The 15,116-nt window shown below is 40.3% G+C and overlaps 1 protein-coding gene across 1 annotated transcript in view; it reads right to left on the bottom strand.

Annotated features, from left to right (window-relative positions):
• The window catches only part of LOC110162118 (alpha-1,3-mannosyl-glycoprotein 4-beta-N-acetylglucosaminyltransferase C-like), a 48,591-nt gene that overhangs the window by 16,478 nt on the left and 16,997 nt on the right, over positions 1-15,116 (bottom strand). Inside the window, exon 6 of the mRNA XM_055159802.1 lies at positions 8,523-8,547. Coding sequence (XP_055015777.1) covers positions 8,523-8,547 — 25 coding nt within the window. The remainder of the gene's footprint in view (positions 1-8,522; positions 8,548-15,116) is intronic.

Genomic DNA, 15,116 nt, shown 5'->3' with positions numbered 1-15,116 from the left:
GACATGTTAAAGCTGCATTATGGCACCTTTCTTGTGTGTCTCCATGGAGATGTATAGATTTACCTTGAATGTTCCTAAGTGTAGCATTAAAAGTTCTATATTCCAAAAATAATGTGAGATTTAAGACATGTTATGTTTTTTGCTTCCTGCTTCTGAAGAAATGCTCCTGCTCTTTCCTTCTTTACGTTGCTTTGTAATCATTTTACCTCCTCCAGCACTGGAAACGTGTCTACTTATGATTTTCCAAGATCATTTTTACATTTTTTAACAAATCATCTGATGAGCAGCAACATGCCAGGGGGAAGAAACCAAGGCAATTCTATCTGAGCACTGTCAGAACTCTCAACAAGAAATGAATGAGCTACAAACACGGATATTTGCTTCAGAAACTGAACAAGGACTTCATCAGACTCGATCAGTGACTTTCAGTGTTGAGCTGAAGAGTTACTTCCAGAGAAGAGGGTTAAACTCGAGTGATACTGTGTCTTTTCCAAAACTTTGTACAGACCAAAATGCTAAGCCAACACAGCGAGTGATAAAAGACAATGCTACTATCATTATATCACCCACAGTAAAGTAACAAACAGATTTTAACCGTTGTCACAGACTGATGTTAATGTACAAACAGAACAGGAATTGTCATTGCAAAATAAGAACAATGAAGTTAACAAAAGAGCACAGGCAGACAGGCAATCTGTGCCAAACATCAAGGTCAGAGATACACTGCTGCTCGGAGACGGACTGTCAGTGTGAGCCACAGAGGAATCCACCTGTTCAACCTGTTTGAGGGAAATGGCCCCCACCTGAGCACAGGTGGAGTGAGAGTGTTGACGGAAAACCTCCTGTACACTCTGAGGCTTCGGCCTGGACAGGCTCCTGTGCAGCCAGTGAGAGAAAAGAGGAATGAGAGAAGCATTCCTGCCAGCCAACGTGTCAGCACCACCAACATCACCACCAACAGCACCACCACCAACATCACCACCACCAACATCACCACTACCAACAGCACCACCAACAGCACCACCAACAGCACCACCAACATCATCATCAACATCACCACCAACATCATCACCAACATCACCACCAACATCACCACACACCACCACATCATCATCAACATCACCACCAACAGCACCACCAACATCATCATCAACATCATCATCAACATCACCACCAACATCATCATCAACATCACCACCAACATCACCACCAACATCATCAACATCATCATCAACATCACCACCAACATCATCATCAACATCATCACCAACATCACCACCATCATCACCACCAACATCACCACCAACATCACCACCAACAGCACCACCACCAACATCACCACCACCAACATCACCACCAACATCACCACCAACAGCACCACCAACATCACATCAACATCACCACCAACATCACCACCAACAGCACCACCAACATCATCATCAACATCACCACCAACACCACCACCACACACACCAACCATCACCACCAACATCACCACCACCACAGCACCACCAACATCATCATCACCACCACCAACATCACCACCAACATCACCACCAACATCACCACCAACAGCACCACCAACATCATCATCAACATCACCACCAACAGCACCACCACCAACATCACCACCAACATCACCACCAACATCACCACCACCAACAGCACCACCAACATCATCATCATCACCACCACCAACATCACCACCACCAACATCACCACCAACATCACCACCAACAGCACCACCAACATCATCATCAACATCACCACCAACAGCACCACCACCACCAACATCATCATCAACATCACACCAACAGCACCACCACCACCAACATCACCACCAACATCACCACCAACATCACCACCACCAACAGCACCACCAACATCATCATCATCACAACCACCAACATCACCACCAACAGCACCACACCAACATCACCACCAACATCAACATCACCACCAACATCACCACAAACAGCACCACCAACAGCACCACCAACATCAATATAACATGGTCAAGAGTTCTGGCACCAACTATCCTCAACTTTTCCCCCGTACAAAGGCCTGCCTGTTTCACCACCAAAGGCTCTCGCAGCTATTCCCACTCATCTTTCACCCAAACTCCCCCCTGCTCCACCTCCTCGGCCCTCACCTGGTCCCTCACCTGGTCCCTCACCTGGTCCCTCACCTGATCCCTCACGTGGTCCCTCACGTGGTCCCTCACGTGGTCCCTCACCCAAACTCTCTCCTTCCCTCAGAGCTGTTATCAGCAGGAGCTGGGATGCTGGGTCTTTCTGTCCCAGGACATACAGTCATGATAAAGGTAATATCAGGATGGGGCACTTTTAATCTTGACAAAAAATGATTTGAGTATGTTTCCTTCAAAATGGAGCTAAAACAATCACCCTCCATACTCTACATCAGAGGTGTCAAACTCAAATTCACAGAGGCCAAAATTAAATTAAATTACTGGGACTAAGTTGTGGGCCAAACTAAATATTTATTTAAAAATTTCAACAACATCTGCATGTTTTCTCTTCTTTCGAGATATGTCATGTTTAACTTTTTCTTATTGAAATAAATGTTTAATAATAGTTTTTCAGAATATAAAATGAAAACATTTTAAATAAATAATGTCTCTATAGTCGATCTGTAGCTGGCGGGCAGCTCTAATACAGATTTGATATGTAGTGGAGCTGTTAAGGACCAAAAAGGTGAACAATTGTTCACTTTAATGGTACAAGCATGAAACTTTGCCAGATTATTAACATCCCTAGGACCAACATTTCTGGATATGGAACCAAGCCCAAGTTGACCCTGAAGCCGAGTACCATGCATGTCACAAAATGGCCGACATGGAAACGAGGCTGGGAGCTCAATTACTGCTTAAACCTTATTTTTTGGAAAATAATGTTAAATTATCATATAAGTTATAAAGAAGAATATGTATCAAGATACTAGCTACTTTCAATGCTGTTTTTAAAGTGAAAGTAAACATTAAACAACAACAAAAAGCTACTAAACTAATGGTGTTTAAAAAAAGGTGCATCATGTAACTTTTCTAGTCTCCATTGAAATGTTATTGCTTTGTATGGATTGTTTCACAATGTGGCATTAAACCTTTCTATCTTCATGGAGACTAAACAAGACCAAATTACAGGTCAGATCTGTGGAGAGGCGAACTCGCTCACAGTCAGAATGTCTGTTTTTCTAGGTATTTTTGAGCTATAAATCTATAAATCTATAAATCTAATATACTGCTTTTCACAGACATATGCCACAAAGACGCTTTGCAGATCATTATTCAGCTTTATTCATTCACTCTGTACCCGGTGGTAAGCGACTACTGTAACCACAGCTGCCCTGGAGCAAACTGACAGAAGCGCGACTGCCATGCCAATCAGTGCCATCGGTCCCTGTGACCACCACCATCACTCACACACACACCACTTTCATACTAGGCAATGTGGGTGAAGTGCCTTGCCTAAGGACACAATGACTGGCGTCCCACAAGCAACTGACCCGCTAAATGTAAGAATGTCTGCATTTTAGGTATTTGAGCAATAAACACATTTTCAATCCTTAACTGAATAAACACAAGACTGATACTTTTAGGATTTCCTTATATATACTTTTACTTGTTTCTAGTGTATATATTTTATTATATTCATTTATTTTAGGCATATTTTTAGGATTTCCAGTGTTTCCTCTGCATCAGGAGCGGAGGTCAGCTGTGGCTGCTGGGTCTGTCCTGTGGGCTCCTGGTGGAGGGTTGGTGTTTGGGCTTCATCTCTCCCCTGGACCCTGTGCTGGTTCCTGGTGGTGGTGGACGTCTCTCTGCTCCTGATGTAGATGGCTCCTCTGATGGTGCTTTCTCAACTGGTTCACCTGTATTCTGCTTCATATCTTACTATGTGTCGTTTTATGTATTTTACCGTGTGTGTGTGTGTGTGCGTGCGTGCGTGCGTGTGTGTGTGTGTGTGTGTGTGTGTGTGGGTGTGTGTTTAGGTTGTCTGGTTGTGTGGGGTCAGGCAGGTGTGGGTATTGGGTTGGTGGGTGGATGGAAATGTGGGATTGTTTTTAATCACTGTAAAGCACTTTGTGTTACAGTTTTGTATGAAAAGCGCTTTATAAATTAAGTTTGATTGATTGATTGATTGATTGATTGATATGTTTAATGCTGTACAGTGAAAGATTCCAGCCAAAGCTGTGACATCATAAAAGAAGCAGGTTGTGGACCCCCAAACAGAAAAGTTATAATGCACCATTAAAATTTTTAGTATTTTAAGACACCACCCAGCCCTGCAGATTGGGGATGCAAGCGTGATGACAGTCACTAGTTACAGTTGTGGACCACGCTCCACCAGGCAAAGAACGTGTTATGAACTTATCAAGTGTGGATGCAGAGTAGCCTGTGCTGGGTGATGCAAGTGTGCAAAGACAAATTTGGCATGTACAGATTCATGCCAATGTGGTAGCAGCTGCACTTAGAGCACTTTGAATAAGTTTAACAATTTAAGGAAAATCTCTGATATGTTTTTTAGGGTTATGCCTCACATCCATGCAGCATTTAATTAAATAATTACTATTGTGAAACATGATGAGGCACTTACAGGTCATTAGAGATGTTTAAATTGTTTTTGTTATCAAAAACCCAATAAATATGGCTTTGAAAGATAAAATATTGTATTAACTTGGATTTCAACCACAGGGAGCCCACACAACCCTTACAGCCTCAAGGAAAATGGTCACATGGTCATTAATGCTTTGGAGCTTATGAAAAAATGTTGTTCAACATTACAAAAGGAATAACTAAGCAAATTAGACTGTAAGAAAGGGATTCTGCAGTGTTTTTTATGCCAGCCTCATTTTCATACAGTCCATTTTGTGACATGCACAGTTCTCGGCTCCAGGGTCGACTTAGACTTGGTTCCATATCTAGAAATATTAGTCCTGGGGGTGTTAGTAATGTGGCAAAATTTCATGCTTGTACCATAAAAGCAAACTATTTTGGTCCTTAACAGCTCCACTAATGATCTCGTGGGTCAAATATAATTATATCACAGGCCAAATTTGCTTGAAATTGATTTAAATGGCCCATATTCCATTCTTTTCCTCACCTGTGTTATTCATGTAGTTCAGCATTAAACAACGAGGAGCTGTGCCTTCTGCACTTTTAACAAACTTAATTACACATGTGCAATTTGTATAGTGTGCTGTTACCACGGCTACAAACTGAAACACCTCACCTGTGAATGTATAAAAGTCTTTTCCCTGTCTGTAAATGTCCAAAATGGTATAAACACAAACTCTGAAGATTTAGGCTGAGTTCTTCTCTTAAACAGAAAACACTCCACACATCTTCACGAGAATCATTTGTTCAGTCCTGGACTTATCGATCTCGACTGAACAAAAGGGAAAAGGAGCTGTTCACCTGACAACATTCTAAAAGGCTTAAATCTCACAAGACTCAAGTTTGTGTAATAAAAACATTCTGTTTATCATAGTTTTACATCAGTTAAGTGACAGTGACAGAAAAAGGAAATAGAAGTAGGAAGTAAAAGTATAATATTTAAATAAATAAAAAAAATCTATCTATGTTATTATTAAAAAAACAAAAACAAAAATATGATTTACTTGAAAAATTTGTAAAAGGTTGAAATTATAGTATGGACAGAAAGCATTGAATACAACAATGACTACTACTACTACTACTACTATGATTACAACTATTACTACTACAACGACTACAACTACTACTACGACTACTACGACGAGTACTATGACTACTATGACGAGTACTATGACTACTATGACGACGACTATGATGAGTACTATGACTACTATGACTACTACGACTACTACTACTACCACTCCGATTACAACTATTAGTACTACTGCGACGACTACAACTTCGACTACTATGACTACTATGACTATGATTACGACTACTACTACGACGACGACTACTACGAATACAGCTACTACAACTACTAAGATGACTACGACTACAGCTACTACGACTACGATACTACTACGACTACGACTACTACGACTACTACGACTACTACGACTACTACGACTACAGCTACTACGACTACTACGACTATAGCTACTACAACCACAGCTACTACGACTAGGACGACTACGGCTACTTCAACTGTGACTACTACGATTATGACTTCTATGACTACGGGTACTACAACTACTATGACTACTACTATGAGTACAACTATAACTATGACTACAATGACTATGACTACTACTACGACTACTACTACTACTACTGTTACTACTGTGACTACTATGACTACTACTACCTAAATACTCCTCAGGTTTACTGAAGTGTGATTGTGATGTGTTTCCAGTTCTGACTTGGCATCTCTTTATCATAGTTTTACATCAGTCAAGTGACAGTTACTGGAAAAGGAAGTAAAAGTAGGAAGTAAAATTATAATATTTAAATGAAAAAATAATAATTTTTGTCAAATTTTAAAGGTCCAAGGTGACACTATTTTCTAGTTGTGTTTTGTTTCATTCACATATGTTTAACACACAAACTGCACATTTAGACTGAGTTTATCTCTGTGGGAATACAGGAAGTGCTCCACTGTGTTTTTAAACTCCTCACACCTTTCATTTCATCATTTCAGCTCTGGATTTGAAAATAGCTGTTTGGAGACATAGACAGACTCATAATAAAGTGTTACTCAAACATTTGTGAATGAAATAAAACACAAGTCCAGGTCTGTTTTTGAGGAGAGAACAGGGTGACCAGATTTTCAAAGTTCTAAACTGGGACACACCCGGGTTGGGATGTTTGGTATAAATAAATTCTTGTGTCAGTCTTAATCTGAGGGGCTTTTTTTGCTTTATGGTCATTCACACGGATTTCTGTATTTTGGCAACACAAATTTACGCTTCTCTTTACTGTTGGCAGGGATCGGATTAGTTAAAACTGTAGTAAATGTAAATGTAGTCCTGGTTTAATCTTAGTTTAGTCCTGGTTTAGATCAGATTGGTCCAAAGTAGGGGCACCTGAATCCGTGTATCATTCATTAATTTGTTTTTCAAAATAAAACCAAAAATAAGAAAACAAACAAAACAAAAAACAAAACAAAAAAACTATTGACTTCATTATTTGGCTCCAAAACCAAAATTAATAAAGCGGATAACGATTTGTTTTTTAGTTTTCGATTTTATGTTTAAATGAATAATGGAAAAAAAAAAAAAACGGATAACAGCCATTTCCAGTTTCTGTGACTTAAACTGTGATGCAGGACTGAACCAGGACTGAACCAAGACTAAAGCAGGTCTAAACCAGGACTAAACCAGGACTAAAGCAGGACTAAAGCAGGACTAAAGCAGGACTAAAGCAGGACTAAACCAGAACTGAGCCAGGACTAAACCAGGACTAAACCAGGACAAAACCAGGACAAAACCAGGACAAAACCAGGACAAAACCAGGACTGAACCAGGACTGAACCAGGACTAAACCAGGACTAAACCAGGACTGAGCCAGGACTGAGCCAGGACTGAGCCAGGACTAAACCAGGACTGAACCAGGACTAAACCAGGACTGAACCAGGACTAAACCAGGTCTAAACCAGGACTAAACCAGGACTAAACCAGGACTGAGCCAGGACTAAACCAGGACTAAACCAGGACTAAACCAGGACTAAACCAGGTCTAAACCAGGTCTAAACCAGGACTAAACCAGGTCTAAACCAGGTCTAAGCCAGGACTGAGCCAGGACGGAGCCAGGACTAAACCAGGTCTAAACCAGGACTAAACCAGGACTAAACCAGGACTAAACCAGGACTAAACCAGGACTAAACCAGGACTGAACCAGGACTAAACAAGACTAAACCAGGACTGAATGTAGGGACTGTCGGGTGACCGCAGGTGAACGGACTGGTGCTGAGCTCCTCGCCCCACGGGACTAAACGCAACCGACACCAATCACACTTTGCAGACACCTGGGGTCTCTCGTCTCTCTCTCTCTCAAGTCCAAGATTAGTCCTGGTTTAGACCTTGTTTAATCCTGGTTCAGTACTGGTTCAGTCCTGGTGTCGACTTCGTTTAGTCCTGGTTTAGTCCTGGTTTAGTCCTGGTTTAGTCCTGGTTTAGTCCTGGTTTAGTCCTGGTTTAGTCCTGGTTTAGTCCTGGTTCAGTCCTGGTTCAGTCCTGGTTCAGTCCTGGTTCAGTCCTGGTTCAGTCCTGGTTCAGTCCTGGTTCAGTCCTGGTGTCGACTTTGTTTAGTCCTGGTTTAGACCTGGTTTAGAGCCGGTTTAATCCTGGTTTAGACCTGGTTCAGTCTCTGGTTCAGTCTCTGGTTCAGTCTCTGGTTCAGTCTCTGGTTCAGTCTCTGGTTCAGTCTCTGGTTCAGTCTCTGGTTCAGTCTCTGGTTCAGTCTCTGGTTCAGTCTCTGGTTGTCTTTGTTTAATTAAGTTCATTCACTTCACACCAGTTACTTTAAATCCATTTGGTTATATCTTCATTTTGTGATACAGACAACTTACCAACTTCCCTGTGACGCCACATGGCCTGGAGACAAAGAGGGGGCGTGACCTCAGTCAGCCATATTTGTAGTCTTTGGGGAAGGTTTTGGGTCAGACCATGTGGAGGGGAGACTCAGTTTCAGTTCTTTTCTTTTATGGATTTTATATGATTTTGTTATTTCAGTGTTTCTAGGTTATTTTGGAGCACTATTAGTTAAAGGGGATTTAGACTCTCATAGGAGAATATAAAACACACCGAGAAACAGGGACAGTTGAAGGACAAACTAACCTGTGTGTGTTGGAGCTGACCCAGGGGGAGGGACTTCCTGTCTGGGAAATATAAAGTGGAGCAGTTCAGCTGTTCGGGGTTCACCATCAGTGCAGCCGTGTGCACGTGGGGTTTTCCTTTGTTTTGTTCATTTCTGTTGCTTTTACCTTTATTTAAGCAGTTATTTTTTGTAAATATGTAATTTTTCATTTTGTTTCTACGGATTCACGGTGCAATGCAAAATACATTTTTTGGTTAAAATTAGAGCCCGACCGATATGGATTTTGCTGTGGCCGATATGAAACCGATATAATGGGAGTTGGAGCTGCCGATAGCCGATATAATCGCCGATATATTTAGTGATGTAAAAATTCACTGTAAATGTTGAATTGTTTAAAAAACTTAGGTTTGGCTCTGGTGGATTTAAATTGAGTTTATTTAGGCAACATTTATTGTTATTCTGCCTCTTTACATCATATTTACAGACAGTAGGTTGGTTTAATGGCATTTTTGCATCACATTCTAGACACTCGTGATGGGTATTCCAGTTCTTTTTAGAGAACCGGCTCTTTTGGCTCGGCTCACTAAAAGCTGCTGGTTCTTTTGGCTCCCAAGCGGCTCTTCAGATTGTTTTGTTGCAAGCAGGACTAAAGCACGTCTAAAGCAGGACTGAATCAGGACTGAACCAGGTCTGAACCAGGACTGAAAAAGGACTAAACCGGGACTTATTTATTTTATGCTAAACTACAGCCAAAAATGCTCCTTTTTTATCTTATGCACACGCAAATTTCTCAAAGTTTCGTTTTCAGCCGCTGCCGCTGTCAAACCACGAGTCTGCACGTGGCGAAGAGAAAAAAAGTGAGAGAAAGAGAAAACACGGCTCCCAGTAAGGATCAGGCTCCCGTCGTTCCCTTCAAAGAGTCGGCTCTAAGAGTCATTTCGTTCGCGACCGACCCATAACTAGTAAAGAAACAATCGCTATTAGCCTTTAGCCGTAAATACGTGCACGCCGCGGTAATTAATTATATGCGCAAATGTCATAATTCACACGTCTGTTCACAGCTCATTTACATATCAATGCAGGTCCTGTAACAAATATACGGCCAATATAGTCACTTTACAATATGACTAATAGAAAACAGCCTGTTTATGTGCGGGAGCTACAGCAGCTAACCAATAACTAATGACAAAAACTAGCTTCAGAGTCGACATATTTCCAACACTCACCGCTCACACAGGCTCCTCCTCACATCACAAATCTGCACTAATAAATGTCCTTTTAATCCAGACTCAAACCGATTGTCTTTAAAAAGAATATAATCTCAGTGTTGTGCACCGCTGCGGGTGTAAACAAACACACGTGAATGACGCGACTCTGTGGTGTGTTCAGGGACAGTACGGACACACACAGACAAATGACTCCGTAGATAAATACTGATGCGGAGCCACATATTAGGACATTTATCTGTCTGTAAATTGGATTAAATGAACAGAATGTAGAGAGTCTAAGCTTTTTAACAATGTATCACATGCCCACATGAAATATCGGCCCCTGTCAGCAAGCATATCGGCCGATAGCTGATATGCCCCCAGGTGCCCATATCAGCCGATAATATCGGCCAACCGATATATCGGTCGGGCTCTAGTTAAAATGGACATTTTTTTGTCTGCCTCCTTCTTTTGACCACTTTGGCCAGTTTCCCCACAACCTGGTTTAGTCCTGGTTTAGTCCTGGTTTAGTCCTGGTTTAGTCCTGGTCCTGGAAAACGGTCGTTATCTGTTTTTTCCATTATTCACTGAAACAAAATTGAAAACTGAAAAAATGAATCGTTATCATGAAGAAAATAGTTGCTTTTTTTGTTTTTGTTTTTTTGTTATTTTTTATTTTATTTTGAAAAATAAATGAACAAATGATACATGGATTCACCTGGGACATTTCTTATATAAAACTGCTCAGCAAAAAGTGGAGTGTTAAAATGGACTCTTACAGAATCAATATGAACATTTTCTCAGAGTTTATATGAGTCCAATCTGTTCTAGAGTTAATTTAACATTTTTGGAAATGTTAATGAATTAACACTGGACCAAAGTTCCTGTTTAACCCAGAAATCCAGAGTTATATGGACATTTTGAGAGTGAACAGATAACACTTTGTTGGGTTATCCGGATTTAGCTAAACAACACACAGAGGTGTTTTATTTTCACACTTTATTTTAGTAAATTTAATATGAAATTATGTACAAAACTGGTTCAAACTGGTCTTCTCTTGCAGGAGTTTGAAGTGGTGGGTGGGAAGAGCCAAATTAACACTAAGAGAAGTTGAATTACCTTCAACCATATCAACTTTGGCAAATAACCCTAACTCCAACCCCCACTTAACTTCCAAATAGTTTAAATCACACTTTTTGTGTTAAAAACAACTCTGAAATATTTTACCCTGAAATTTTAACCCTCCAGTTTTTGCTGTGTGGAACAAATCAGTGTTTTTGTATAAATCTGCTGGGACAGAGGACACTGGCTCCAAACTCCCGGGGAAACGGGCGTGTGGACACTCGGAGGGATCAACGTGACTTATCATGACTTCGAGCTTTAAATCTGAGAATATGAAGTGTTTTAATGAAATGGGCAGTCTGACACTTCCACAGTCATTTATTTTAGTACCAAAGTCTATAACGCTCCTGCTGGAGTTATGTAAGCACCATCTGCAGATTAGCTGATTGGTGAAACATTAATTTGGATGATGGTTACAGATTTGCCTTCATGATTCACCAGAACAATGGCTGAGCACACAGCAGGCCAACCTGGAGCTAAACATTAACCTGTGCAGGAGTGTTCCATTTAACCTCAACATTTAGAGTTAAACAGTAGAGTAAACTAGAGTGAGAAGAGCTTCAAAATAAAACACTGGGACGTCTCTGGTTTGTGCTGGTTTTAAAATGAAACTCTGAAATAAATAAAGCGGAATTAAGTAAAACTGTTCTGTACTCGGCACTAATGTATCTAGTCCTGGTCTAGTCCTGGTCTAGTACCTGGTTTAGTCCTGGTCTAGTATCTGGTTTAGTCCTGGTCTAGTACCTGGTCTAGTATCTGGTTTAGTCCTGGTCTAGTATCTGGTTTAGTATCTGGTTTAGTCCTGGTCTAGTACCTGGTTTAGTTTCCATGTGGTGTAGGATTTTGACCCCGCTGTGAGGTACCCCCGGGGTCAACATACAGTGTTGGGGAGTAACAGATTACATGTACCGGAGTTACGTAATCAGAGTACAAATTATGAGTAATTGTATTCAGTTACAGTTACTGTTTCAGTGAGTGGTAATTGGATTACAGTTACTTTGTTGAAATAAATGGATTACAGGGCGGTATGTTCCTGTTTTCACATTTTGGGCTAAACCAGGACTAAAACCAGGTCTAAACCAGGACTAAACCAGGACTAGACCACGACTAAACCAGAACTAAACTAGGACTAAACCAGGTCTAAACAGTATGAGACCTAACAGTAGGTGGACATACTCATATAAATGTATCATTTCTCATATAAAAATCATTTCTCTATCAATAATATTTTGTATCTGGTTAAGGAAAGATTGAACTTTTTATTTTCTTAAAGATAAGCAGATAAAACAAAACATTTTATGTTAAGATTCTTGTCTTTGCTTCTCTACAGTAAAACAAAAGTCTGTTCATGGAGACTTGGGCTCAGACAATATAAAAAGAACAAACAAGAATTTTCAGGACGTGGTTGGTAAATTCATGTAGTTTTAAAAAGCATGACAATATCAAGTAATCCAAAGTATTCAGATTACATTCCTCACCTCAAAGTAATTTAATGGATTACGTTACAAACTACATTTTGAAGTCTGTAATCTGTAGGGGAATACATTTTAAAAGTAACCTTCCCAACACTGTCAACATAACATATAGTATTTTGAGCCTGGGGTCAGAATCCTGTTATGGTATGTTGATCCCCCCATGAAAATCTATATTTTATTAATAAAGAACTTTGAATTCTATCGAAAAACTTTGAATATTAATACTATAATTACAACATTGACATATTTAAAAGTGTTTTTTGAAGAACTCAGATGTATTTTTGATGTCTGTTATAACTTTTGAATGTTAAATTGACTTAGTTGTTGAAACACATATTTGACTGAAAATGAGATAAGTCGTTATTAATGAGTTAGTTAATCAAAGTGATGTATAATGATTTGGAATCTTGTTCAAATAGACAGAACTGATCAGTTGAGTAGTTAAACAGATGATAGGAGAAAATTTGTTAAATAGTTTCTGTAATCAATAACTTCACTTAAAATAACGTGGGTTAAATGGTCTTTTTAAGTCATACAAAAGATTTATTTTGGGCTTCTTTATGCTATGAATAGATCAGTTTAATTGCAATTATGATATAGGTCGTAATCCTTACAAACCATTGCATAAATTGACATTATGATTAAGGATTATCTGAACAAAGCAAACTAAAAACCATAACAATGTAAAATACAATCTAAAAAGTGACATGATTTCTCTGTATATGTAATTTTAACAATACATTACATTTACACAAAATACCAAGTCGTTATCCATCAAAACATTCCTTAAAATACCTTAAAAGTTCGTGAATATGTAGCAATATATAATACAAGTAAATGACATGAGAAATAATGATCAGATAAGTAACTACTAAAGAAAAAAGTAAGAGGAGTCAAATCCTATAGGGGGGTCACTTTACTATAGCGCTATGTTCACCCCGGGGTCAATATAGAGGTTGTTCTAGAGTCTAGAACAACCAAATACACAACAAAACCTGCCCATGTTTCTCCGATGCTGCTGAAGTCAATCACATAGTGTGCCCGGTGTCATGGCGGCGTAGGTACCGTTGCCATGGGGACATGTGACGGTGCAAAGCCTCTATACTCTGGGGGTCAAAATACTATCTCACACCGGTCTAATATCTGGTTCAGTCCAACATCATGTTTTGTTTTTTCCTTTTAACTTTGGGGAGGTTTGGGGTCCAGGTTGGACATGGGGACAGTGGGACATGAAGGTCATTACATCAGTGTTTAACGAGCTGCAATTCAATAAGTAACGTTAACAAGAGCCAATATTTGTCTGAAATACACAAGAGCTTAGTTATTATTTGACCAGTGGTGTTACTGGGTCAACAGGGGCCCGAGCACACTTACACACACACACCCTCTTTATGGAGCGTGTGATGCAAATGTAGATTGTGGAAAGATTTCATGCAATGTGTCTTTGTGTACCGTATTTTCCACACTATAAGTCTCTTAATCCTCCAACCCCATCAAAAAACGACCGCGCTGCCAAAAACAATCACAGAACACGCAAACACACATGGAGCAGACAGCGACCGCACAGCGCAAAAACACCCACAGACACACTCATCACTCCACGCCGACGAGGAACGAAACGGAGGAATGAATCGAAAAAGCGACGAGCGCAATGTGCCACTTCTAGACACAACTGAACAACTGAGTCACTGTGAACACGCCGACAATCCGTTGGTCCCAGACAGCACCCTCCCTACACGCCACAACTGAACAAAGCCCAGAGTCACCGTGAACGACACAAACAAACAAAACCACTCACCCATCACACTGTTGGGTTTCATTTAAAGTCCAGTGCGGTTTATTTGTGAAAAAAGTTAAAAAATAGACCATTTAATGACAGCGCGTCTTATAATCCAGAGCGACTAATAGTGCGGAAAATATGGTAAAAGAATGTGATTTGTACCTGAGACCAGAGCATCATTCACATGTGGAAAGAAAATATTGATTATGATTCATTAAATTAAAATAGTGATTAGTTTATCTTTTAGAAACACATTTGGTCTTGTCCAATGAGCTTCATTTGGTTTTCTGATCATTTATGTTTTCAGGTTCCTTTTCCAGACCAACAGTTTGTTTTCATCCTGACAGTTTGTTCTGCTCCCTGCTCTTCCTCAGAGTCTTGTGATGTTGCTCTGACGTGTCCACTTTGGCTCTGTCGTCTTACCGGTGGAGGCACGATGACAGCGCCACCTGCAGTCCCACTTCCTCAGGACAATATCCCAGGTGTGTGAGAGTAAAAAAGCCCCTCGTCCTGGTTTACAGTCCTGTGGGCTCGTTTCTGTATTTTGATTGCCTCTTTACTCCAGCGATGGTGTTAGTTTTCCTCTGTCCCAGTCATGTTTGCTCCGTCTCAGTCCAGAATGTGCTTCTCTCTTTTACACTCGTCACTAGAGCTAAGTATCATTAAGAAGTTACAAACAGTCAGAAACATGACCACATTACCCCTGTCCTGTCCTCCTCACTCTGGCTCCCTGTCCAGTTCAGAATTCATTTTAAAATTTT

Source organism: Boleophthalmus pectinirostris, unplaced genomic scaffold, assembly GCF_026225935.1.
Source record: "Boleophthalmus pectinirostris isolate CB_2022bp ecotype Guang Dong unplaced genomic scaffold, ASM2622593v1 HiC_scaffold_2823, whole genome shotgun sequence".
Taxonomy (NCBI): Eukaryota; Metazoa; Chordata; class Actinopteri; order Gobiiformes; family Gobiidae; genus Boleophthalmus; species Boleophthalmus pectinirostris.
This window is presented reverse-complemented; position numbering and strand designations above follow the sequence as displayed.